We start from the raw sequence: 26,747 nt of genomic DNA, 5'->3' as shown, positions 1-26,747 counted from the left end.
CTTAATGTAGGCAGAGAATAAGTTCTCACATTCTTCTGCTTAACTGATCTGTGCTAGCTCCCTATGAATCCATAAAACCCACAGGTTTATATAAAAACACAGGTATGACTTTTAATATTTCTCATCTGGTCCTCATGGAGTAATTCTAGATCTCTGCTCAAAAAAATAACATCTGAGGTACTGTTCTGTAGAATTTGCTGACATGACAACTGGAAAAGATTTTAAAGCTCTTATTTCCATGAGAAGAATATTTTTTTCTTTATTTTGTAATTCTCAGAATATTTCAAGAAGCTTCTTTATCTGTGTAGAAAAGGTAAGAATTGAAGATTTGCTTTGTAAAATTTTGGGAATAATATAAGCTGTAAGAATTTTTTAAAAGTCACACAATCTTACGCTGGTGTTTATTGGACTAAATAAAAATAATAACAATGGTGAAAATCCATTGACTTAGGCACTGTGAGGTGTGGATATGCAGCTTTCTGTTCAGGACATTTCTACTTTGCTACTTTCTTCAGCGACAAACTTGTTGATTTTGTACACTTGATAGCAGGCTGTTTCACAGCTTTGTGGATATCTGTGAGGCCACAAAGTTTGACACTAAGCACAACAAATTGCACTGTCTTTCACTACCACATTCTTAGCAACGTTTTCTATTAAAACCATACCAAAAACTCTATCAAACCCTATCCTTAAACTCCCAAGTAGTTTCAACATTCCTGTAAGGAGATTATTCTGTTTAAATGTGAGACAGTAAAATGTTAAGTTTATGTAAAGCAGATTTTTAAGGCCTGAAAGAACCAAAGATTATTTCATAATTCATGTCACCTACCATGTAAAACAGGCTAGCATTTTCAGTTTTCTGTGGACCCTGTTCTAGACTGTGTATTTGACTGAAGCTAGACAGCGAACCTACCACATCTGTCCCACCAGTGTGCTCTACTTGCTTCCTGAAATGCCTGTACACCAATGCACGCAGCATGGGGAATAAACAGGAAAAGTTAGAGGTCTGTGTGCTGTCTAAGGGTTATGATCTGGTAGCAATAACAGAGACATGGTGGGACAGCTCACACGACTGGAATGTGGCCATGGATGGCTATGTGCTTTTTAGGAAAGATCGGTAGGTGAAGCGAGGTGGTGGAGTTGCTCTTTATGTGAGAGAGCAGCTAGAATGTATCGAGTTTTGTGCAGGGGCTAATGAGGGGCAAGTTGAAAGTCTGTGGGTAAGAATTAAAGGCCAGGCTGGTATGGGTGATACAGTTGTGGGGGTCTACTACAGACCTCCTGATCAAGGCGAGGAAGTTGATGAGGCTTTCTACAGGCAGCTGAAAGCAGCCTCACAACTACAGTCCTTGGTCCTCATGGGAGATTTTAACTACCCCGATATCTGCTGGAAGACTTACACAGCCAGCCTTTCACAGTCTAGGAGGTTCCTCCAGTGCATTGATGACAACTTCTTAATGCAAATGGAGGATAAGCCGACTAGAAGAGGAGCGCTGCTGGATCTTGTGCTCACCAAGAAGCAGGGCCTTGTTGAAGCAGTGGTGGTCAATGGCAGCCTTGGCTGCAGTGAACACGAGATGGTGGAGTTCAGGATCCTGTGTGGGAGGAACAGAATACCCAGCAGGACCAGAACCCTGGACTTCCACAGAGCAAACTTTGGCCTCCTCAATCAATTGTTAAGGGAAGTCCCATGGGACAGAGTGCTAGAAGGTAAAGGGGCTCAAGATAGCTGGTCAACATTCAAGGACCACTTCTTGCAAGCACAGGATCAGTGTGTCCCAATGGGTAGAAAATCTAGTAAGGGAGCTAGGAGACCAGCGTGGTTAAAAAAGGAACTGCTGGGCAAACTCAAATGGAAAAGGAAAATCTATAGATCATGGAAGGAGAGGCTGGTTACTTGGGAGGAATATAGGACTGTTGTCAGAGAATGTAGGGAGGCAACTAGGAAAGCTAAGGCCTCCTTGGAACTTAACCTTGCAAGTCGGGTTAAGGACAATAGAAAGGGCTTTTTCAAATACATAGCCAACAATACTAATACCAGAGGCAATATAGGCCCACTGCTGAATGAGGCGGGTGCCCTGGTGACAGAGGATTTAAAGAAGGCAGAGGTGCTGAATTCCTTCTTTGCCTCTGTCTTTACTCCTGCAGGCTTTCCCCATGAGCCCCAGTTTCATATAGCCCCAGCAGAAGTCAAGATAAAGGAGGAGTTTGCCCAGGTAGATGAGGATTGGGTTAGGGATCAGTTGCGTAATCTGGACATCCATAAATCGATGGGTCCGGATGAAATGCATCCAAGGGTGCTGAGGGAGGTGGCGGAGGTCATTGCTAGGCCACTCTCCATCATCTTCGGTAAGTCATGGGTAACAGGAGAGGTGCCTGAGGACTGGAGGATAGCAAATGTCACACCAGTCTACAAGAAGGGCAAGAAGGAGGACCCAGGTAACTATAGACTGGTCAGCCTCACCTCCATCCCTGGAAAGGTGATGGAACAACTTGTCCTTGGCACTGTCTCTAGACATATCAAGGACATGGGGGTCATCAAGAGCAGTCAACATGGTTTTACCAAGGGTAAGTCATGTTTGACTAACCTCATAGCCTTCTATGAGGAAATTACTAGGTGGATAGATGATGGTAGAGCGGTAGATGTGGTTTATCTTGATTTCAGTAAAGCATTTGACACTGTCTCCCACAGCATCCTTGTAGATAAGTTGATCAAGTATGGGTTTGATGATCAGGCAGTGAGGTGGATCAAGAACTGGTTGAAAGGAAGAAGTCAGAGAGTTGTAGTCAATTGGGCAAAATCTAGTTGGAGGCCTGTGACTAGTGGAGTCCCTCAGGGGTTGGTACTGGGACCAGTGTTGTTCAACATCTTCATCAACGACCTGGATGAGGGTACAGAATGTACCCTCAGCAAGTTTGCTGATGACACCAAGCTGGGAGGAGTGGCTGACACACCAGAAGGCTGTGCTGCCATTCAGAGAGACTTAGACAGGCTGGAGACTTGGGCGGGGAAAAACCTAATGAAGTTTAACAAGGGCAAGTGTAGAGTTTTGCATTTGGGGAAGAAAAATGTCATGCACCAGTACAGGTTGGGGGCTGACCTGCTGGAGAGCAGTGTAGGTGAAAGGGATCTGGGGGTCCTGGTAGACAGGAGGATGACCATGAGCCAGCAATGTGCCCTTGTGGCTAAGAAGGCCAATGGCATCCTGGGGCGCATTAGAAAGGGTGTGGTTAGTAGGTCAAGAGAGGTTCTCCTCCCCCTCTATTCTGCATTGGTGAGGCCGCATCTGGAGTATTGTGTCCAGTTCTGGGCCCCTCAGTTCAAGAAGGACAGGGAACTGCTTGAAAGAGTCCAGCGCAGAGCCACAAAGATGATTAAGGGAGTGGAACATCTCCCTTATGAGGAAAGGCTGAGGGAGCTGGGTCTCTTTAGTTTGGAGAAAAGGAGACTGAGGGGTGACCTCATCAATGTTTACGAATACGTAAAGGGTGAGTGTCAAGAAGATGGAGTTAAGCTTTTTTTAAGTGATGACCAGTGACAGGACAAGGAGTAATGGATACAAATTGGAGCATAGGAGGTTTAAGGTGAATATCAGAAAAAATTTTTTTACTGTGAGAGTGACAGAGTCCTGGAACAGGCTGCCCAGAGAGGTTGTGGAGTCTTCTTCTCTGGAGACATTCAAAACCCGCCTGGACGCCTTCCTGTGTGATGTACTCTAGGTGACCCTGCTCTGGCGGGGGGGTTGGACTAGATGATCTTTCGAGATCCCTTCCAACCCCTAGGATTCTATGATTCTATGCTAGAGCTTGCACTAATGGGCATTCTGACTCCCAGCCAAAACAGCATCTCTTCTTTCTAATGCAAATCTGTCTGTTAGCAATCGCAGCCACAGCTTCTCATGCTTTCTTTTTTGTGAACTGAGGCTGTCTCTGCTACTCTCAGCTGATCTACTGAAGAACATTTTTGGGGCAACCCCTGGTATCAATCAATACAGCCTGGGGGATGAAGAGATTAAGAGCAGCTCTGCAGAAAATGACTTGGGAGGTATTGGTAGGTGGAAAGCTGGACATGAGGCAGCAACGTGTGCTCACAGCTCAGAAAGTCAACTGTATCCTGGGCTGCATCAGAAGAAGTGTGGCCAGCAGGTTGAGGGAGGTGATTCTCCCTCTCTGCTCCACGCTCGTGAGACCCCACCTGGAGTGCTGTGTCCAGGTCTGGAGCCCCCAACGCAAGAAGGACAAGGAGCTCTTGGAGCAAGTCCAGAGGGGAACCACAAAGATGATCAGAGGGCTAGAGCACCTCTCCTTTGGAGCCAGGCTGAAAGAATTGGGGCTGTTCAGTGGGGAGAAGAGAAGGCTCTGGGAGGACCTCACTGCAGCCTTTCAGTATTTAAAGGGGACTTATAAAAAGATGGGACAAACTTTTTATCAGGGCCTGTTGTGATAGGACAAATGATAATGGTTTTAAACTAAAAGAGGGTAGATAAGGAAGATTTTTTTTATGAGGGTGGTGAAGCACTGGCACAGGTTGCCCAGAGAGGTGGTGGAGGCCCCATCTGTGGAACCATTCAAGGTCAGGTTGAACGGAGCTCTGAGCAACCTGATCTAGTTGAAAATGTCCATGCTCACTGCAAGGGCTTAGACTAGATGATCTTTAAAGGTCCCTTCCAACCCAAACTATTCTATAATTCTATGATTTTAGGAGACAATTTTATTCCCATAAGGTCTCGTTTCATCATAAAGTGGCTGAACTGTCTTAAGCCTCATGACAAGGGGTTGTGTTCAGTTCTTAAATACTTTAAAGGATTCTCTTTTGCATTCTTCATTTCAAAAGAAAATGATTTCAAATGATGATGGCACCAGGATTAGTCAAAGCCATTCCGTGTTAGTTTCAGATAAGTTCTACAAAGTCAGGATAGCTTTTCCCTTCTTCTATTTCACATAGGCAAAAAACTCTGTCCTCATGGCATAGCATGAAGATAACTCACACTGAGCTACCTGCTCACTTTGACACTTAAATCTTTCCCAGATTTTCTAGTGCTTGCCATGATACAAGTCCTCCAGTTCAATTTCCATAGCTTCCACATTTGTTTCTTTCCTTTTGTCTGTACTGAAACTAAAAAGTTCTGGTTGATCCTAGTTTTTATAGGATTTGGCCTACCTCATTTACCTTTAACCAATATTTTCTCCTCTAGCTTCTCTGGACCAAATGAGCACATTATTACAAACATACATACCCTACTGCAAATGGGAGATTTTTTTTTTTTTCATCCTTCTGGAATTTGCCTTGGCTTCAGTTTTTCTTCTGACTGTTCCCAGATAGTAAGGTGGAGTGTAGTGATGTGATTAAGATAGTTTAAACTAAAGAAAAATTAGTTTGTCCAAATGCTGAGACTGAGTGAAATCTCAGCCAAAAAAACTCTGTGCAAACCTTTTTGGGACATACACTTTACTGAGGTCTGAGATTATAGAAAAAAAAAACAACAACAGCTTACTGGGGTTTTAAGAATTAAAGAAACATATAATGCCTACCTTTCCTCATAGGGTCAAGTACCTGAAGTCTCTTATGTTCAGTTTCAACATGTTGAGACTGTGAAACAGAATAGAAACACAAATTATTAATATTATTAAATCTGAAAAGATTTAATGACAACAGTGTTATCACCTTTATGGCTTGTTCAAGAAATGTAGACCAGGTTAGGACAGGGGAAGCTTGAGTAGGGGTTCAATAACTAATGGGAAAGAGTTAAGATGTAAATATCAGGCTTTTCATTGATTATTTTTGCTTGTTTGTTTTTGTTTTTTGTTTTTCTTCTCAAGCAGAAGACAAGGCAGGCATTCAGTATTTGGCTGGATTTTCAAAAGCTCAGTTAAATAACAATAGGACCAGAGGAAATGGCCTGACATTGTGGCAGGGGAGGTTTGGGTTAGATTTAGGAAGAATTTCTATACTGAAGGAGTGGTCAGGCACTGGAACAGCCTGCCCAGGAAGGTGGTTGAGTCACCATCCTTGGAGGCATTCAAGAAACGTGTAGATGTGGCACTTCAGGGCATGCTCTAGTGGCTGAGGTTGTGGGACTTTTTGTGGGTGCTTTTTGGTAGAGTGTGTATGGTTGGTTGATTGTTTTTTTTGTGTTGACTTGGTGACCTCGGAGGTCCTTTCCAGCCATGATGATTCTGTGATTCTGTGACACATAACTTTACCATTTTTTCCTGTCTCAGACTTGTTGATGTTGATACTTCTTTCATAAATGATACAGACAATAAAATGCAATGGGCATTCTAGGTCAGCAGCTTTTGGTGACAAAATTGTTTGTCCAAAGTTACAATGGTTGAATTAAACTGTCATACATCAGTCTTCAGTCAAAAAAAGAGCACAACATGTTTCTATCCTGATAAAAAACACTCACAATTTTTGTTTCATTACTTCTGTCCTTAGCAATGCTGTGAAAAAGTTCTCGAGATGTTTTGGTTTTTTTCTGCAAAGAAAATAGTATGTAACCATTTTGATTAATGAGGGAATATTATAGTTAGAAAAAAAAAAAGAGTAGCAAATAAACATGATAATCATGCCAGAAGGAACACATGTAAGCAAGCTGCTCAGGATTGAATTCCTTACGCTGTTGTGTTCAGCAAATATTTATGAACCTGGACACAAACATATCACATTGGCAAAGGACCACATTTCCTACTCAATCTGGCTTGTTTATTTTTAGTCTGGGAACCTGGAGAGGCAGGCTTTCCCAGTGGTATTAATTGCAATCAGTTTTTCTGATGTGGGGGCTTCTGAAAAGACAGACAGGCATAAAATGCCAAAAGCTTGGGAAGCATCGGTCTACCTGTTGAACCAATGAAAGCATTAATAAAGCAGCCATAATTATAATGGATATGTACCTAAAAATAATATGACTCACCAAATATTAATGTGACTTCTTTACAAATGACAGTTTGCTTTCTCTAGGCAAGAATAACAGTCCTCCTATTTTACATTGGAGAGACATTGATTTCTAGGCTAATAATCAGCAAAGTGCTGTTGAGGGTTACATACAGCTCCAGCATTAATATGTCATGTAGAGTCAAAATCTCTACTGTACCTGTGGTACTCCTTGCAATTCAGCTTTTTCAAATGCCTTTAAGGACTTCCATCAAGAACAACATAACTTTTCATAAGTCTTTTGATATAACAGTTCCTGAAGTAGATCCACACGGGAAAATGCACATAATAATGAAAAGGTCAAAAGTAAGAAGTTCTTGCAGGAATTGTGTACTGTTCTTTCAGACACATTTGATAAACTGTTGTTACTTTTTTTACATAATAAAACTATTACTCTTACATGCTTTGCTACTAGTATACATCCAGCAAAAGCACTTTAATTCATTGCATGAAGATGCATGAATACAATTAATACAATTTCATTGCGTGAGAGATTTCTGCCTATGTTTCAGCACAGAAATTACCAAAGAAGACCTAGTCAAGCTCCACTAACTCTTTTGCACTGTACAGGGGTGTTTTTAAGTATTGCCAGGCACACCCTTACAGAATCCGTCTCTTAGGTGGCCAAGTGTGGTGTTCAGTCCTGAACATGCTCATCCTCTCTTAAGACAAGCACATGATGGAATGAGCTCTGTTCCCAGAGGGATCTCTGCTGGAAAAGCCTCCTCTTTACTGTGTACTAATTTAGTGACTCATTCTAAAGTGCAGTCACTTTTGAAATAGGGAGGTTTGAGTAGTCGCTTAAAACTGTGATTTGACAGACTGCTGAAATCTGCTACGGGCTTTCAGCTGCTGAGGGAGAAAGTTTCTTTTCCTTTGTCCTTGGTCCTGCCATTCCAACCTCTGCCACTTTTGTCCCTGCTCCTATCTGGTGTTTTCCTCCATCCCTTAAAACCAGCTCCAATCCTCAAAAAAACCTTGTGTGAGCTGATTTATCTCATTAACCCAGCAGAAAACCATCTAATCCTTTTTGCTGGGTTTGCTTCCTATCAGATTAGTGTGTTAAACTAGGTCATGGCAGGGACTGAACATCAGAAGGACATAAATGGAAGGAATACACAGCAAGGAATGTGGCAGGAGACAAGAGGGGACAGAAAGTGGCTGTTAAATGGCTCATCACATAGCGTTACAAGTCTGTCAGGATGAGGAATATGCTAATCCATTATTTAGTACAGACCCTGAAGCAATTAAGCTTTAACTTTTGTGGTTCTTCTCAAGGGCTTCTAGGAAGGCATACCTGCCCTTCTTTGTTCTTTCTGTTTCTGTGTATTATCAAACAAGTCTACCAAGTTTAAAGACTAAACTAAGTAGATGGGAAAAAATACCCAGACTTCCTGCAGTGGTCTTCTGTGCTTATCTGGATTTGAATTATCTAAAGTAGTGTTACACCCCTCCAATTTTTTTCCTGAGTTTTGAAGTCCCCTGAAATCCTAATTATACAATGGTGTTCCACAGCTCCCATCTCATCTGTATAAATCCCATTATAGGGCTTTTAATCCCAGTCCCGGGGATTAATACCATGCACAGATGTTTTGCAATAAATTATGAATGAGAATTACGTGGCAGCTTCCTCAATCTACAGCTTAGTCACAGATATCAGGTGTACCTGACTGCCTTGTTTGTATGCGCTGTTTATAGGTCACAAGCAAACGGTGCTTACGGACATTAGAAAACCTGGAATCAATCCCACTGACTGACATGATGAGTGTTTTGACACAAACAAGGTTATTTTTAGCAAATGAAGTGGAAAGGCTCAGAGTTTGAGGCACAGTTTTCTCAAGTTGTGAGTCCTCTCAGGCTGCCCAGCCTCATGTCACACCCCCATGCACAGGCACACTGCTAGCCAGACAAGAGGAGGTGGGACAAGAAAGCATGTAGGGATGAGAAGTACTAAAAGGCTCAAGGTACTTAGTGTTACCCAGAAAATACTGCTAACTGTAGAGTCCATTTGCCATTTTCACTATAATGCTTTCATGTTGTTTTTTTGGTTTTGTTTGTTTGTTTGTTTTTAAATCCAGCAATGGGAAATGTGTGCCCATGTGGATTTATCATTTGCATATAAATAAACTCAGTCCCAAAGGTAGCACTGTAAGAACAAATATGACTGAGGGTACATTAAGGAAAAAATCTCTCAGTACTCATGCTTCCTTTCACCAGCACTCTGCTACCAATCCTTGTACCATGCAAAAGAGACTTTTCATCCAACCCATTAGAGCTGACCTTCTGTATTTATGTTATAAACAGGAAGTAAAAATGCATGGGAACTATTATTGTTGGCTAAAATTCATCCAAAAGCTTTCTAAATGGAACAGACTCACAGAAGTTTGTTTTACTTATCTACAGGAAACATCTTGAGTAATGTTTTGATAATCATAGGTGCCAAAGAAACACACACAAAAAAAAAAAAACAAGGAAAAAAAAACATTTTTCAACCTGTTTTTTTCAATGAAAAAAGTAAATACAGGTTTCAAGAAAGAAAATGTCTCATTGCCCTCCAGTGAAAGCACAAAAGCACTTGTTAGCTTTGGGGCCACATTTGCCTGTGAGATTCAAAGTAGGCACAGTAGGGATAGTCTGGTGCTGGCAGCACTTTGCACCAGTGAGATGACTTGCCCACATGTGTGAGAGGAAAACACAATTCCTGAACACTCTGACCTGGCTATTTTCAATGTATAGCTGACACTAGTGTGCAAATGGACATGATGCTGGTGCCCTCCTTAGACTGTCTCTATGTCTACTTAGCTGTACTGCAGAACCTGACAGGTAAAAAGCCATCATCTTTTGGAAAAAAAGCCCACCACTTTCTGCACTATTTGGGTTAAGCTATAGGGAAAATGAATACTACTGCTCTGCACTGTTAAGTTGGACTATATAGGCTATTGATTTGTTAATTACTGTTCTGACTGACTTAATCCTAACTTTTTTCAAAATAGATCCTGTTAAACTCCAGTAATTCTTTCTCAGTGGCATTCAGGACAGAGATGTGAACAAACAAGAAAAATGTATAGTTTACCTTAGTACGTAGTTTTAGCTTGCGTGCAACAAATTCACAGAAGTCTGAGCTGTCAGAATCTTGGCTGCTGTGAAAGACAAGCATTGTTTTGTTTAATTTCCAAATTTGGTGATTGCAAACAGTATCTTGCAGCATTCATTCCAACAATTAGCAGGTGTTTTATGTAGTAACCCTAGTTGTAGAAAGGGAAATGTGTTTTCCACACGCCTGTCTTCCAGATCCACATTTGATTTTTACAAATCTACAGCTAACCTGCAAAAAGTGGGTGCCATCATCTTAGAGAAAGAAATACAATCTCCCCATATGGCATCTCCTGCTCCTACCTAGGTTTCTTTTAGTTCTGCTTCACACACTTTCCTCCCTCTCCTAAATCCTGCCACAGAACATCATCCTCTTTGTTCCCAGTGAATCTTCTCCTAGTTCTCTGATGATGCATTAAGTTCTCGTGTCTCTTTATTTCCTTGCAGTGCAGCACAGGTTGTGAAGCACATCTCTTGATTTCTATACTCTGGGCACCTAAATTCTGATGAGATAGATCCAACCTACAAATCTTTCCCCCAAAAAAGAATGTACAAAAGTTTTACTCCCTAAAAAATAACCATAGACCCACAGCTGTTCATAACACATAAATGCCCACCTCTCATAAATTACCTGCACAGCTAATCTTGCAAGTCACTTGCAGTCTGCACTGGCACAGGAGGAGATGATAATTTTTAATAGGAGTATGGTTTGGTCAGCATAAAGATTCTTGTGCCGCTATCAGTTACCCTGAACTTAACCCCTTATGTTAAATGGAATAAATTTAGCATCTTCCATTAAACAAAATCAGCTTTACACAAAACCAAAACAATATACCTTAAATTATGGCCAGACTGCTCTGCAAAATGTAAAGCTGAAAAAAAAGCATATTGATTTAAGTGATCCAACAGACCAAGCTCTGTACCAATCAAGATTCATTTCTCCTCAGAAAGGCGACCTGGGGCAGACAAAGAGCTCTACTTCCTATGAGCTGCTATTAAGGTTTGGATATGAGATTTGTATCCAATCTTTGAATCTTTTGTATGCAATATTAAGGAGTGTGACAATGAAAAGTCTAATTCTAGTCACATTTCTAACATTTACTCTGGCAGTCTTTGCAAGGTGCAGAGAAAGTGTAATAAATTGTAGTATATCTGAATAGTTCTAAGTTACCTGGAATCCCAGTGTAACACATCAGAATTCAGGACCTGGGAGTTCACCCTGGCTTCTTTCAATACATTCTCATGTTCCTTCAGGCACAGATAATAAAAAGAAACACCACAGATTTAGTTTATTGCCTAAGGAAAGCCATTATAAAAATTATTATTATTGCTATAACTCCGCAGAGTATTATGTTTTGTGAAAGCAGGATGAAATGAGGCAACACAAAAGGCTTAGGGTGTACTTTCCTTACCTCCTTGCTATGAACACTGTAGTTCAAGAGAGCATCACAGAAATGCTGTCCTATTGACTCCAAGTCTTTCATATCAAAATGGGTGCTTTGTCTACAGCCTGCAGCATCAACAAGAGCCATACAGAAATTAAAATGTCAGTTATCCTGCTGATTGTTAGGTATCTGTGATATTTCAGGATGGTGGGTGACTGCAAGCTCACATATCTTTCACTGACAGATGCTACACAGGTCTATGACTGCTAGAGTTTTATACAGATAATGTTACAGATCATTATTCTGCCTCTATGAGCAAAATCTATCCACTCAGAGGGGGTTAACTATAACACATAGTTAACCAATTCCCTATTACGAAACTTCCTAAAAATACAACTCACTTTAGTTACTGCTTTAAAATTGCCATCCACTACTGTTGTTGTTTGATGATACATATGAAATAAATGCTAGCAGTGGCCTGAAAGGTTAATGCTCTAGTTTTACTGTTTTTTTTCCAGTTCTTAAATCATCATTCGTTTCTACCCATTAAGACAGAACACAAACACGGGGATGGTAGCTCGAGCTATCATTTTCCATGGAAAACCAAAAGTAAAGGTCTTGTTTGATGATTCCTACTACATAGCTACAGGGAATTGTCTCACCTAACTGAGAGCCACAGATAGAGGCTTCCAAAGTGTAGCTGTTGTTGATGCCCATCTTCCACATTGCCACTCGACCTGTGCCTGCTTTGCTCTTTTGTACTCTGAAACAGCAGTCTGGGAATGAGAACTTAAAAGACAGGTCCAACATTAGTCTTGGAAGTAAACAAGAAGATGCAATCATTTCATTCTAAAGCTGCAAGGTGGTTTTTTTTAACTACCAGGTAAAAAATTGAGAGTTTTCACTCTACCTGAATACTGCACAGCAGAGATCAGAGCATATTGTTATTACTGGTATAATGAAGATGCAGGTGGAACAGCAGCCCTTTGATTATAAGTTTATTTTACTTTAAGGATTTCTGAGACATCTGCAAATATATTTTTGTGGCTGTACTTACTGTTTCTAAACAATTAGCTGAGTTACTACAAATCCTGTTAGATCCCAACATGCACATTTACTCAATAGTTGAAATAGCTCTCCTCTCATGAGTTAATAGACTAACATTTTTATGCAACTGATCTGGAGCTCACAGCCACCTCATTATTTATATCTGAGGAAACAGCACTAGTGGCAAATATCATAGAATCATAGAATCATAGGGGTTGGAAGGGACCTTGAAAGATCATCTAGTCCAACCCCCCTGCCAGAGCAGGGTGACCTAGAGTACATCACACAGGAACGCATCCAGGTGGGTTTTGAATGTCTCCAGAGAAGGAGACTCCACAACCTCTCTGGGCAGCCTGTTCCAGTGCTCTGTCACTCTCACAGTAAAAAAATTTTTTCTGATATTCACCTTAAACCTCCTATGCTCCAATTTGTATCCATTACTCCTTGTCCTGTCACTGGTCATCACTTAAAAAAAGCTTAACTCCATCTTCTTGACACTCACCCTTTACGTATTCGTAAACATTGATGAGGTCACCCCTCAGTCTCCTTTTCTCCAAACTAAAGAGACCCAGCTCCCTCAGCCTTTCCTCATAAGGGAGATGATCCACTCCCTTAATCATCTTTGTGGCTCTGCGCTGGACTCTTTCAAGCAGTTCCCTGTCCTTCCTGAACTGAGGGGTCCAGAACTGGACACAATACTCCAGATGTGGCCTCACCAATGCAGAATAGAGGGGGAGGAGAACCTCTCTTGACCTACTAACCACACCCTTTCTAATGCACCCCAGGATGCCATTGGCCTTCTTAGCCACAAGGGCACAATGCTGGCTTATGGTCATCCTCCTGTCTACCAGGACCCCCAGGTCCCTTTCACCTACACTGCTCTCCAGCAGGTCAGCCCCCAACCTGTACTGGTACATGGCATTTTTCTTCCCCAAATGCAAAACTCTACACTTGCCCTTGTTGAACTTCATCAGGTTTTTCCCTGCCCAAGTCTCCAGCCTGTCTAGGTCTCTCTGAATGGCAGCACAGCCTTCTGGTGTGTCAGCCACTCCTCCCAGCTTGGTGTCATCAGCAAACTTGCTGAGGGTACATTCTGTACCCTCATCCAGGTCGTTGATGCATATAGTAGGTTATTTTGTGTGTTGTTTTCCTCCTGAGCTGTAGCAACCTTTCTGGCTCAAAGCAGCTTACTGCAGTCAGATTTTGCTGGAAAAGGACATACTTTGAACCTTTTTTTTTTTCCTAATTGAAATATCTTACATAAACATGGTGATTTTGACACAATTTTCAACATAAGTTCTCAAAAGGATTCAATCTGGAGAAACAATTTTTTTCTTTAGTTTCTTATTTGCTTACTTGTCTGTTGTTAATTCTACAATATATTTTAAAGCTGCATTTAATAGATGAGTACACAATATTTCATGTTAGTTTTTGTCATTGTTAAAACAACATCATTTTGATATATTTTTCTTTTTTCCTTTTTTCATTCTTTTTAAAAGCATTTTAAAATGCTAATTTTATGTCTCAGTTAAGCATGATACATTTTGGAGTACTGAAATATCCCTACCATTTCTAGTTTAGCTATTTGAAGATTATTTACCTGAGTGAAGTGCAGTCTTCTAGTAAATGTGATACCTTAACAAAAATGTAGGGATCCAACATGGTGCTTGTTTTTATAGGGGGTTAAATTTCTATTTAGACATCTGCTTACCATATCTGGGCAGCTTTTGCTCAGCAAGAGTGGGAAGACATGTGGGTGCCCATATGGTGCTTGTGCTTGCTGCTTTGTCTCACAACCATACATGAAGACATTTTGTTTCCTGTTGTGACCATGGATGTCACAATACAGAAAAACACCCCGTTGCTCCATCACTCTGTAATACCAGACAACAGAAGACTTTATTAAAAGTGTTGGATTTTTTCTCCACCTCTAGAACCAGTCGGAGCTAACATGTTACACTGAGGTTCATGTGTAACCCAAAGAGCAAAAAATGAGTACAGGTTTCATATTCTGAGTTCTAAGTTAAACATTTAGTGTGGGAGATTATAGCCAGACTCCTCAGTTCCCACCAGAATTAAACACTTGTCACTGCACAGAAAAGAGTGTGTGCACCATCAGCCTTAATCCATGTGTTTGTTCTAATTCTCAGGCTTAGTTACATGTGTCCAGCTCTGCAGATGTGTACACAAGCATGTTGTGCAGCTCAAACCTGCTATTCTCAGTCACCTGCTGCACTTTCACTGTTGTCCCTGTGAATAATATAGAATATAAAATAATACATGCTGTACAATTATGAGACTGAAGCATAAGCCACAGTGAATACTCTTTCCTTTCTCAAATCAGAGGCACCAGGTTTTTTTGATGTGCGAAGATTCTGCTATCTTTTTTATTAATTAACTTTTTTAAAGTAAAATTGCAGATTGAGGTTTAGCAACCCACACCCCCAATGCCCAATTAGTGTCAAAGCAGAGCTTCACGGGAAGATGTGATGACACCACAGTTTGTCACCTGGGGCTTTACCCTGCACAGGAGTTGGAAGTCCATGGTGGAACTAAGAAGGAAGCATTAATTACCATATCTGACTCAGCTGACAGTAGCGGGATGTGAGGCTGAAGGCCAGTAGCACTTCAGCAGACATAATTAATATCAATTACAGGCCTTTCACATGTGCAGGCTGTCTCCATATAGTAAGACAGAGAGGAATTCTCATGGAAAAGAAGAAGAGACACAAGGCTCATCCCCTGTAAGCTAGGGAACCACATTCCAAAACATTAATTTGAAAGAACACAGATCTTATTTAAAATAGGTTGTAACTAGATGAAAAACTTTGAATGTACTAATTCTGACACTGGCTTTTTGCACTGGGGCCTTGTTTGTATTAATTTGTTTCAGAAGTTAAACTAGAGGGATTTTGTTTCCTAGCTGAAGATTTCATTTAACACCTGAAAGCTTATCTTTATATCCAGAGCATCAGTGTCTCTGAGACTGAAAGTTTGTATAAGAAAACAAACATATTTGTAGCAAAACGTACAGCAAATTTGGCAATGTTTTCTGTCAAATCAACACCTGGGACCTATTTTGAACCCAACTTAATTCTGGAATTTCATTGTATGTCAGAAAAGAAGAAAATGGGAAAAATAAGGAATTTGATAAGTAGATTTTGGCAGAGGATAGTAGGAAGAAATATACTGAAAATGTTTTGACAAAAACTCTTTTACCTTGGAAATATAACTTACTACCAGAAATGGAGAACGGATACTTAAGAAAAACCTATACAATACTGAAAAAAATAACACATTCTGAAATGCAACTGAGTATAAACATTAACAGTCAGAAAAGCCTGGGTACAGGGCAAAGAGAAGCCACACAAACAAAGAGACAGTGGAAAGCAAAGAAAATGAGGTTACCTGCTGATCATGTTTCGGGTATACCAGATGGAAGGATACCACTTCCTCATGTTAGATCTGTATTTCCGATTCAGGTCGTGACCTGTTAAAGAGCAACGGTGATTCCCCACAATCACACCATCTGGATTCAACATGGGTACCACTTTGAAGACAAAGCTGTCCCGCAGCAGTTGAGCTTTGTCTGAATCTCCAAGAATGTAATCCAGAATGCCCTTCATTATCCAGGAACTGTTAGTTTCTCCTGGATGCACCCTCGCTGTTAGTATCACTGCCTTCCTCTCAGTGTTCTGGCCACTTGTGGAGGGGTTGGTGATAGTTAAAACGTATACCATGTTTCCTGCCAGTGAACGGCACAAGACATGGATCTTGCAGAACTTGGACTTCACTGGATCTTTAGAGATGGCCACCAGGTACTCCTGCAGGTTGGTGTAGGTGTAAGGATAGCAGTGGGCAAAGTAGCAGGTGTCATGGTCATGAGGGAACTGTAATGTCCAAGTAAGTGAGAAATATTGATGTCGGTCTTGTCCTGCATTGTTTTTGTAATACTTGATTTCATTTCCAGTCCTTCGCCAGCCAACCTGGTACTTCTTAGCATCGACTTCTGAGTACAGCAGTGGCTGCAAGCCATGTTTATATAAGCTGTTAGGCTTGGAAAAGTTGACAATAGTGAAGCGATATGGCACCCCTGCCTGCATGTTGCTCACTTGGAAGTAGTACCACTGCGTGTGTCTGCTTGTGTAGAGGTCGGTGCGCAGGGTCAGCTGGTACTCAAATTCATTGCTGGTAGGCAGAAAGAAGACAACAGCTGTGATGCTGGTCAGCACTGTCGTATGATGCAGTGTCAAATGATGTGGAGTGCCGTGAAAAAGCACCCGACAATGAATCAGGTGCAAATCTAATTTACACTGTCATAAATCAAAGTCTATGCAGCTGCCAGGAGAAGATGCCTAAATGCCCCAAGGGTGTCAATAATGCAACTGCTGTCTTCATTAGGACTTGTAATAATAACCAGGACTTCTAAATATGTTCTCCACGCTATGCTTTAAAAGGAGGTGTTTAAGAAAAGGTGTTGAGTTTCTGTGGGTGATTATCACCTATAGAAAGAGTTCACTGCTACAGAATGCCTATCAGATAATTTAAAGTGAAGGCTACGAGAAACTACTTTTCAATCTTACTCAACTGACGTAAAAAAAGTTACAAACCTAGAGTAACACATTCTGGTCAGAAACCGAGAGCAGGCTGCTGGTAATAACAATTCGGATAACAAATCCACCTTAAAAAAAGAAGAAAATATTAGAAACTTACACTTTGACCACCTTCTGCAAATTCCCGCTTTCAAACTGTGCTTTGAAGATAAGTGTGTTGTCCTCCTTCTGGTGGAGGGTCTGCTTCAGGGGGCAGAGACCTGTCACTTGGAAACACATAAAGCAAGAGATTATGTTAACTAGGGAAAGGTGCAGAACAGATGTCTTTCATTTCAGGCTGAATATTTTTAGGGAATATCTGCACCCTTCTCAAAATTCCTTCTAGAAATAGACAACTGCATGGAGCTGAACTTCAAAGCATATCTTAGGTAAGTGTAAAAAGAAATGATACAAAGATTTTTTTGCTCATTCCCACTTAACCTTATGTATTTCAGCCAGCCTAAGCTCTGATTCTGTCTTGGAGGTGCCTGTGTGTCTCTGTACAAGAAAACAACAATTCATACTCTGTACTTAAGCAAAGAAACTGAGTTAGGTGGAAAGACTAGGACTTAGTTCCCCTCAGGTCTTGTCACCAGTCAAATGGGCAAATTTTCTACTAAAAAATCATACGTAGCTGACAACTGTTGCCATCGATTTTTATTTTTTTTTTTTGTAATCCGTGTATTCAGTTATTCTGAACTAGAAGTAAAAATTATTATGCCCAAACCCAGCTGCAATCACTTGTATGTTGCAAATGATGTGTTCACATCGTTTTAGTGTGCAGTAAAATGCTATGGAACAAAGTGCATGCATAAAATATGAGTTCTTTATCATGACATTTTAATTTTTCTACTGGATTGCATTTTCTTTTCAAAATCAGATTTTACAAGGGTCTGTAGGAACTCAGCAGCAAGTAGTTCCCAGGCAGACAGTAAAGCCCAGGTCCTGCTGAATTTAAATTCAAATTGAATGGGAATCAGGATGCTACTTATTTGACTAGATTTTTATTTTTTTGGGGGGGTTGGTTGCATCTGGTCGGGCCTGGTCAGGTTAGAATGGGCAAGACAAAACTTTCAGGAGAAATTGGTCTCATATAAATCATAGGCCGTGTGTGCCATTGTGTTTTAGTAGTCACAGAAACCACATGCAGTAAGCAAGTGGTACAAGTAACTATGGTCTAGTATTATATTTAATTGGGAACCACAAAATCTTGAAGAATAAGATATTATATTTAAGCAGCTACCATGGAAAAAATAATACAATAATAAACCTTGAAGATATCACATGGTGGCCAGGGTCACAGTAACTGGTTATGCTGCTTGGAGATCCCCTTTCCCATCCCATCCTAGTTTGAATATCAGAGACTACAATCAGTAGGGTGACTATAGATGACCAATGATTTTTGTTAGAAATGAAAATGCATGAAGTTAAGTAAATCGAAAGATCATAAGAGGCCAATGAATGCAAAGGTTAAATTTAACGAGTAATTAAAAGCAAACACTGTATGCATTTTTATGTTAAAGAATTTGTACAATAGAAATTGAATATATAAAAAATCTTTTTATTGTAATGCAACTCAGGATACACAGGTGGAGTTAACCCCCGTATCCTCAGCTCGCTAATCATAGAATCATACAGCAAGCCAGACAAAAAACCTTAAACATAAAGTGTCTGATTATTTACATCACATTGGTGTCCGTAAGTTTCGTCCTATCTGGTGACAAGGGGAGTCCTGCTGCTGCCTCCCTCAGGACGCGGTGGCTCATTACATGCCAACCTGAGGCACTTAGGTCATAAATCTACTTAACGCAGATGGCTGCGGTACCCTGTAGAGCCTCTCTGTGAGGAAGATTTTAGGGGTTTAAAATATGTATTTATTGCCACATAACTTAGATGGCAAAGTTACCAAGCTGGGAGTTTCTGTCCCAGGAACAGAAAGAAGATTAACTCTATGGGGCTCCGAAGTTTTCTTCCTTCTCCCACCTGCTCCTGTCCCCCAGCTGGTAGCAGTGACCAGCAGCCCGGTTCACACAAGGTGTCAGCTCTCCCTGGTGCAACAAGGAAGGGCAAGTAAAGGCTCCAGGGCTCCTAAGTTCTCTTTCCGTCCTGCTGCCAGCCAAAAGCAAGGCTAGGGGGCAAAGCAGCACGCTCAAGGCACTGAAATTACAATTACAGTCACTTAAAACCTCACCCTGTAGTCAAAAAATACTAACTTTTCCTACCCATATGTTTAGATTCAAAGATTTCACAGTGATAGCAAACAGTCATATTCTGCTGCAGGTTGATGTTTGCTAGCTCAGAAATTGCTAGCTGGCTGTAACTACCTGCACAACACCATTCCTCAGAAGTAGGAAGGAGAACTTGCTATACTGAAAGGCAGCAGTTTTCATTTCCTCGGTTGGGAAGTTTCATTCATGAAGTTTGAGAACGGTGACAACAAAATACACACTTTACTAGAGAGTTGTACAGGCTGCAATAAGAGCCACTTCAGTTGCCTGTACATGAAGCTCAAGTCAGTACTTGGAAATGGAAAGTTGTATTTTTAAAGAATGGATCATAATAGAAACCACTGTCCTTGTTTTCAAAAAGGCATGGAGCTGGGATTCAGAGTGTTCCTCCACGTCTTATCCTTTGCAATAAATTATCAGGTCCAGCTGCAAAGGACAGAGACTCCTTCCTAGGAGCAAAGCAGTTGGTGGAATAAGGCAACTAACTCACTTCAATTTGGTTCAATTAATGCTTGCCAGACTCAGGAGCCTGTAAACAAGCACTGATTAAATCTGGCCAGATTTTGGTTATAAGTCTTGGCAAAGACACTATATCAAACAGGATAACTAAATATTCTCCCAATACAGACATTAGTGTTGATCCTGCAGTTACACAGCTCTCATATTTTTCACTTCCTCTTTTGGCTGTTATTTTACTCCACTCATATTTTCACAAAAAACTCATTTCAGGCTGGTTCATAAAGTTATTCACTGAGAACGGTGGCTTGAGCTGAACTGAACTTCTGAGATAATTAACAGACTGAGAAGAACTTATGGATAATGACACAGCTGTGTAACTGATTTCTTACCTATCGAAAAATAATTCATTCCTGAGTGATTTAAAATAACAATTTAAAATCATACTGATCTCATCAGGCTTTGAATTACATTCACAAAAGAGATCAAAGCAGGTGCTTTGATAGCATGATCTTTCAGGGTGTTCCTACCTTCTTCTCCTAGATAAATCACAGTGCCTTTGTCAGGAGTTGAGTATGTTGGTGTTATCTCCAAACCTGTTGGAGTATACAATGGCTCAGGGGCAGTGGGTATCCAATCTGGAAAAGCAGAGACACACAGAAGGAGTACAAGCAGGAAGCTTGTATTACAGTCTATAATATGAAGGACATTGAAAAGTGGTTCACCCTATTTACACCAGTTGCACATGAAGGAACAGGGAAAGCCCCCTATTGAAGCTCATTTTTTGGATCTGTGAACAAACCTTCCTTGTAACTCCAAATAAAAATACGTATCAATCTGTGTACGGAATAACTTTTGCTGTGCAAACTTGGCTCTGTTCCCTGTACAGCTTTGCTTACCACCAGAAAGGATGACAATGGTGAACACTAGACAGTATCAGTACCATTAGGAAAACAGATGCTCCAACTACAGAGTGAAGTAATTTATTGCTGACCACACAGATGCTGCATGGCCATAATGGCAGTGTCTCTATTTAACTTGCAAGACATCTGCCTGGTGTGTCAAAGATCTGTTGAACACCGATTAATTCTGGCAGCAAGCCTTTCCTTACTGTAATACTCAGAACAGTCCATCCCATTCCACTCCCCCTCCCACCCAGGTAGGGAGGGAGAGAAAAAGAGAGATACTTGGCTGGATTGAAAACTAAACTACACAACTTTAACTAAACACTAATGATAAAAGAAAATATATACAATTATACACAAATATGTTCAGGTATGTGCAAAAGCCTCTTGCCTCCCCCCACCCCCAGCAACTCTCACAGCATCTCCTTAGTTGCAACAGTCCTGAAAAATCCCGGAGCTGCTGCTGGAGGAAACAGAGAGTGATGAGGGTCAGGAGAGCTCGAGCCTAAGGGTCGACGGTGATGGATGGATGGAGTCCTCTCCGGACACTGGCCATGGATGGAAGAGAAGGGAAGAAGAAGAAGGAAGTTGTCTTCTGTCATCTCTGACCTTCCTCTGAGCTTACGCAGATACATGGAATGGAATATCTATGGTCAATTTTGCTGCCTAACTCAGCCTCCTCTGGGGGGGTCCCTGTAGTGTCTGAGCCGGCAGAGTAAAGGTGTGACCTTAAAGACCCAGCAGTTAGAAAAACATTCCTCTCTTATCAGCCTTAGCTGGAAGGCTCTGTGACTAGTTAAAAGAAAGCTTACTGAAGGGAAAAAAAAATCAATAAAAGGAAAATTGGCTTCATCCTGGCTCAAACCAGGAAAAAACATATTTAACATACGTAAAGAACACTGTATATAGTAAATTCAGGTGTAACATAGATCTGAAGGTGGATGAAGAAAAAGTTTTTAAGAGTGAGCTAGTAAACATATGAAATTGACCCAAGAGTTATTTGTATCCTAGAGTGAGAAAGATTTCTCCCAGCAAAGGACTCCACAGGCTGACAATTTGCAACAAACAATCCCTTCACCAGAACTAAGCCTCTGCAACGAAACCACTGACCTTAGGACCTAAAGGAGCAGTAGAAGGAGAAGCCAAAGAGTGTCCGTGAAGTGTATGTATAACAAGTTTAACTGCATTATTAGTTTTTCTTTTTCTGTAGCTATTAGATCTGAACTAATAAAATAATGTCTTTCTTCAGATTTCACTGATGCTAACAATAAATTCCTGGCTTTATTTATATGTAAGGTGTGCTTCCTCGTTGCCCATACACAAGATTTTGAACATACCATAACAACTTACCAATGTGCTCAATCCTATCCCTGATGACTTCACATTGGTCTGGCCAGTTCACAAGAGAAAACTGACCAGCAGGTGATGAGTCATCAAGAGTCTGAGGCTTCTGGGGATGGGGTTCCACTGCCTCTTCTGTCAGATGATAACAGAATCTGTTTTGCCCTTGGAAAAAGATGGGCACAAATGGAATCTATAAGAAAGTGAAAGAACCTTCACATCAGTCTCTCTTGCTCTTCTGAGTGGGAGCAGCGATTATCTATATGAAATTAACATAACTAAGCACAATACAATAAAATTACGTCCTACTGAAATGTAAATTTAATGCTCCATCCTATATGTCACACTGAATTTAAAAGTAACATTGAATGAACGGTTAATTCATGAAACCACAAAGCACATCAAGTATCCAAATGCAGTGGGGAATAGCTTTTTTGGGGTTCCTATAGAAAGCATTGGCACCTTTTATTATTAATGGCTTTTGTAACAAGTGAGTTATGGGAGGGCCAAAAGATAGGAGCTTGGCTTCATGGACTTTTTTTTTGGTGTTTGGTTTGGGTCTGAATCAGATACTCACACCCTTAAGATTTATTTTGCCAGAAAAAAATATCAGCTTTAGACCTGGTTTCTAGATCTACTTCTCCTCACAACAAACAAAATAACATAATAAGCAAAACTGCTTCATCTGAAGGATCTGGTTTCAAGTGTAGATAACATGTGAAAAGTAAATGAATTAAAACTAAAACTGCAGAACCGATTTTTAACCTTGAGGATACTTATCTCTAATGGATACCTGGCTGCTATAATGCCAAATCAGTAACTGGTGATCAAGGGCATGCTGCAAGAAGAGACTGAGAGAATTACTTGCCTATGTCAAGAATACCCATAAAGTGTGGCTAGCCCTAGCTCCAATTTTGTTTACAGCTTGACAGTAATGTCAGCACTAATATTTTCCTCCTTCCCCTTTTCTTCCACCCTGTGGTCTTCAAGGAAAAATGTAGGGGAATAACTGAAAGGGTCCTAACCTGTAAGAACAGCACACTGCTGACTGTCTTCTGTCACAAATGAGTTAGTGGGGGTCTTCATCCTAAAAAAAAAAAAAAAAGGAAAAAAATATAAACAAAATACTAAAGTAAAATTGAATGTCCGCAGTAGGACAGCTTGTTTTTGCTTATTGTTAGAGAGAAAAGCTGCCTCTGTTTTGTTCTGCTTTGTGGCCTGAGTAAGAATTAGGCCAAATCCACATGGTCATGTACTCCATTATTATTCCTGTCTGCTGCTCAAAGGAGACATGCTTTCACCTCTCCTCTTCTGTTTCCCTGGTGCCTCTCTTGTGCAGCACTAGTACTCCTACTGTTGTGTGAAAAGCCAGAGCAGAAAACTGATACAAGAAAAGATGTTTGGTTTTCAGCTGTGTTAACCCCCTGAATCCGTCCATCAAACAAGCCTACGATGTAAGAGCAGGACATGCAGTGGAAGAGTGAGGATTGTCCTTCTGGTAGCAGTCCAGTTATATGTCACAATTACCCCAAAGTACAAAGCACTGGGACAGGGAGGTGAGGAACTTGATTCTGGTCAATTGAAGTGTAACACTTGGCTGAAGTTAAAACAGCACCCTCTGCAGCCGAAGTGCATGTAGCCTTTTTTACAGCTCCTGTTGACATTCACCCCATTTGCAAATATAGTACAGGGCTTCCAAAAATCTGCTACTCCAGTAGATAACCAGGAGCTGTATTTTTACAAGTCAAGAACTGAGAACAGTTCAAAAACTGGAAACTAATGCAGAGATAAAATCACAAGGCAGAGGATATAGAGCACCTAAATGAGTTCCTAACGTCTAACCCAAATGTTAGGTTCTTAATGTGATGTGCTTCCTAATGTCTAACCTAAATCTACCCTCTTCCAGTTTAAGGACAAGAGGTAATGGTTTTAAGCTGGAAGGGTAGATTTAGGTTAGATGTTAGGAAGAAATTCTTTAGTGTAAGGGTGGTGAGACACTGGAACAGGTTGCCCAGGGAAGCTGTGGATGCCCCATCCCTGGGAGTGTTCAAGGCCAGGTTGGATGGGGCTCGGAGCAACCCGGTCTAGCGGGAGGTGTCCCTGCCCAGGCAGGGGAGTTGGAACTAGATGATTTGTAAGGTCCCTTCCAACCCAAACTATTCCATGGTTCTGTGATTCCATGACTTGACTCATTAACAGCAAGCTGTGCTGCCCACGAGTAACCCAGGCCATCCCAGGGATGAGGTCTGAGGACAGGGATTGTTTGGGTTGTGAGATATTCAGCAAGGTCCCAACGTTTAGTTTACAGACAAGGGTGCTCTGTGATGCGTTCTGGATGCCTGCAGAAAAAGTTTGTAACCGGGGCTGATGGCTGGTTTTCTGAGTAAGAAGCAGTTGCTTCTAAGGAATCACAGCTGATTTCCCCACGACGCGGGGCTCCCTCGGGGGGGGGTTGGGGTCCGGCGCCGAGGGGACTCACTGAGCTGCCTTCCTCCTTGACGGCGAGGCTCTCCCCATCCCGTCCCGCTCTTCGGGCGCTGGGACAGGGCATCCCGGAGCGACGGCACCGTCGTGGAGAGCGGCCTCCGAGGGCTCGCTGCAAAACCCCGCCGCTCCCCAGCGGGTAACCCCGGGGCGCATCGCCGCCACCGCCACGGCCACCGCCACAGCCACCGCAACGACCACCGCAACGGCCGCCACCGCAACGGCCGCCACCGCAACGGCCACCGCAACGGCCGCCACCGCAGCCACCGCCACGGCCGCCCCGACCCCGAGAGCGTTGGCGGCAGGCCCCGCAGGGGGAGCTGCTGCTGGCCTGGGCTGCGCGGGGAGGAGGGACATTCCCCTCCCGTGAGGTGTGACGCTTTTGTTCTTTAACTCAGGGAACACAAGCAGCTTAACGCGTTGCAATAAAGTAAATAAAGCGTTTACAGACCCTGTTCGTCTGTGTCAACAAGGCAGCACCTTCTGCTCTTGGGAGTCTCCCCACTTCTGGGGACCCCTGCGTAAGAAGAACGTGGAGCTGTCAAGAGCGAATCCAGAGGAGGGTGACGAAGATGATCAGAGGGTTGGAGCACCTCTGCTCACAGCAGAGACAGGCTGAAAGAGTTGGGGTTGCTCAGCCTGGAGAAGAGCAGGCTCTGGGAGGACTTCACAGTGGCCTTCCAGTACCTGAAGGAGCTACAGGAAAGCTGGGGAAGGGCTTTTTTCAAGGGCTGGTAGCGAGAGGACAAGGGGTAATGGATCAAAACTGGAAGAGGGGAGATTTAGGTTAGACATTGGGAGGAAATTCTTTAGTGTGAGGGTGGTGAGACATTGGAACAGGTTGCCCAGAAAACTTGTGGATGTCCCCTCCCTGGGAGTGTTCAAGGCCAGGTTGGATGGGGCTCTGAGCAACCCGGTGGAGGGTTCTTCCACCAGGGGCTTCTAGTGTGAGGTGTCTCTGCCCATTCAGGAAGGTTGGAATTAGATGATCTTTAAGGTCCCTTCCAACCCAAACCATTCCATGATTCTATGTTTCTCCTGACCCAGTCTATTACCTGCAATACCTGCAACCTGGACTGTAAAAATCCTGGATAATACTCATCCTCCTGTACACTTGAGACAGAGTGCAGAACACAAGGATGTGCCCTCAGTGCACCCCAGTGCTGGCTCTCCACAGTCTGTACTTGAGTAGGATGGCAGACACCCAGCTAGTCTGGCTTAGACCTCCCATGTCCTTAAGTGCCAGATGGAATCAAGCACATCCACTTTTTGACTTCAGAAGCTGAAAATGTTTTGCAGGTTGGTCAGGCTGCCACAGGCCTGTGTGGAGCTCTGAGAGCATACATGCTAAGTGGATGCTGTACGTGTTGGGCTTCCCATGTGCATGTGCCATGCACGTTTGTGCTTGCATGGTGTGTCTCCTGCTTTCTGGTCACCCCATGCGGTAAGTCCAACCTCTGGAAAACCTTTAGGCACATGTATTCCTGCCTGAGAAATCTGTCAGGGCAGGAACTGGAAAACCAACATCTGCCAAATTGATATCATCTACTTGCAGAACTCAAATGACAGTCTGTGATTTGCTTTAATTTGATCCCTGCCTGCACCTTCTTCAAAATTTTGCAGTTGGAGGAGGCATAAGCAGGCTGTTCCGGTGGGTTACACATGGGCCATGACCTGACAGGCACATGAAGGCACATGTGCTCTGGACTCTGTCTGAGAAGCAGAAGGAGCTGTTTCCCAGACTTTCCATTCTTATTGTGAAGCCCCATTGGTGCCTTCTGCAGAGTTTTGCTAGCCCATTCACGAACAGAAGATGTTCTGCTCAGTATTCTGTTTTCTAGTTGCTTGTTACATTCTGGAAATTACCCCATCACTTCAGCCCCACAGCTACAATAATCTCACAGCATTGCCTTTGTCTAAAATAGGTAGAAGGGAACGTAGGAGGTTGTGCTGATCTTTAGGTGTCATTGCTAGTGACACAGCAGGGCTGCAAACACCATGGTTCTCATGTAACGTGAATCCTTCTGCCTTGCTGTTATCTGTATGAAGAGGATGCACTCTTAATTTCTACCTTCCATTGCTTTCTTTGCCCTTTCTAGTGCCTGGATGGTTGACTTCCAAAGAAACTAGCTTCCAGAACAGTGCTTCTGCACGAGGCCCAGAGAAGTCCTCAGAGTCCAGAGCCTGGGCAGAAACCACCCAGGGCCCAAGGGAGGGGGGTTAACCTCACAGCCAACCAGTGCTGAATTTGTTTCAGAGCCTTGTCTTGCCTTTGTTTTGGA

The 26,747-nt window shown here is 42.2% G+C and overlaps 1 protein-coding gene across 1 annotated transcript; it reads right to left on the bottom strand.

The window, feature by feature from the left end:
- Nucleotides 1-494: 494 nt before the first annotated feature.
- Nucleotides 495-24,822, bottom strand: AGBL3 (AGBL carboxypeptidase 3). Its single transcript, XM_051621018.1, has 14 exons — nucleotides 24,461-24,822; nucleotides 23,007-23,068; nucleotides 21,991-22,116; nucleotides 20,266-20,373; nucleotides 17,173-17,278; nucleotides 15,868-16,647; nucleotides 14,171-14,333; nucleotides 12,075-12,201; nucleotides 11,440-11,537; nucleotides 11,199-11,275; nucleotides 10,008-10,074; nucleotides 6,411-6,479; nucleotides 5,533-5,590; nucleotides 495-574 (listed from the first exon to the last, which is right to left on the bottom strand). Exons 1-14 carry the CDS (start codon nucleotides 24,820-24,822, stop codon nucleotides 495-497), a joined length of 2,283 nt encoding a protein of 760 aa, XP_051476978.1.
- Nucleotides 24,823-26,747: the final 1,925 nt, after the last annotated feature.

This window comes from Apus apus, chromosome 1 (genome assembly GCF_020740795.1).
Source record: "Apus apus isolate bApuApu2 chromosome 1, bApuApu2.pri.cur, whole genome shotgun sequence".
Lineage (NCBI taxonomy): Eukaryota > Metazoa > Chordata > Aves > Apodiformes > Apodidae > Apus > Apus apus.
This window is presented reverse-complemented; position numbering and strand designations above follow the sequence as displayed.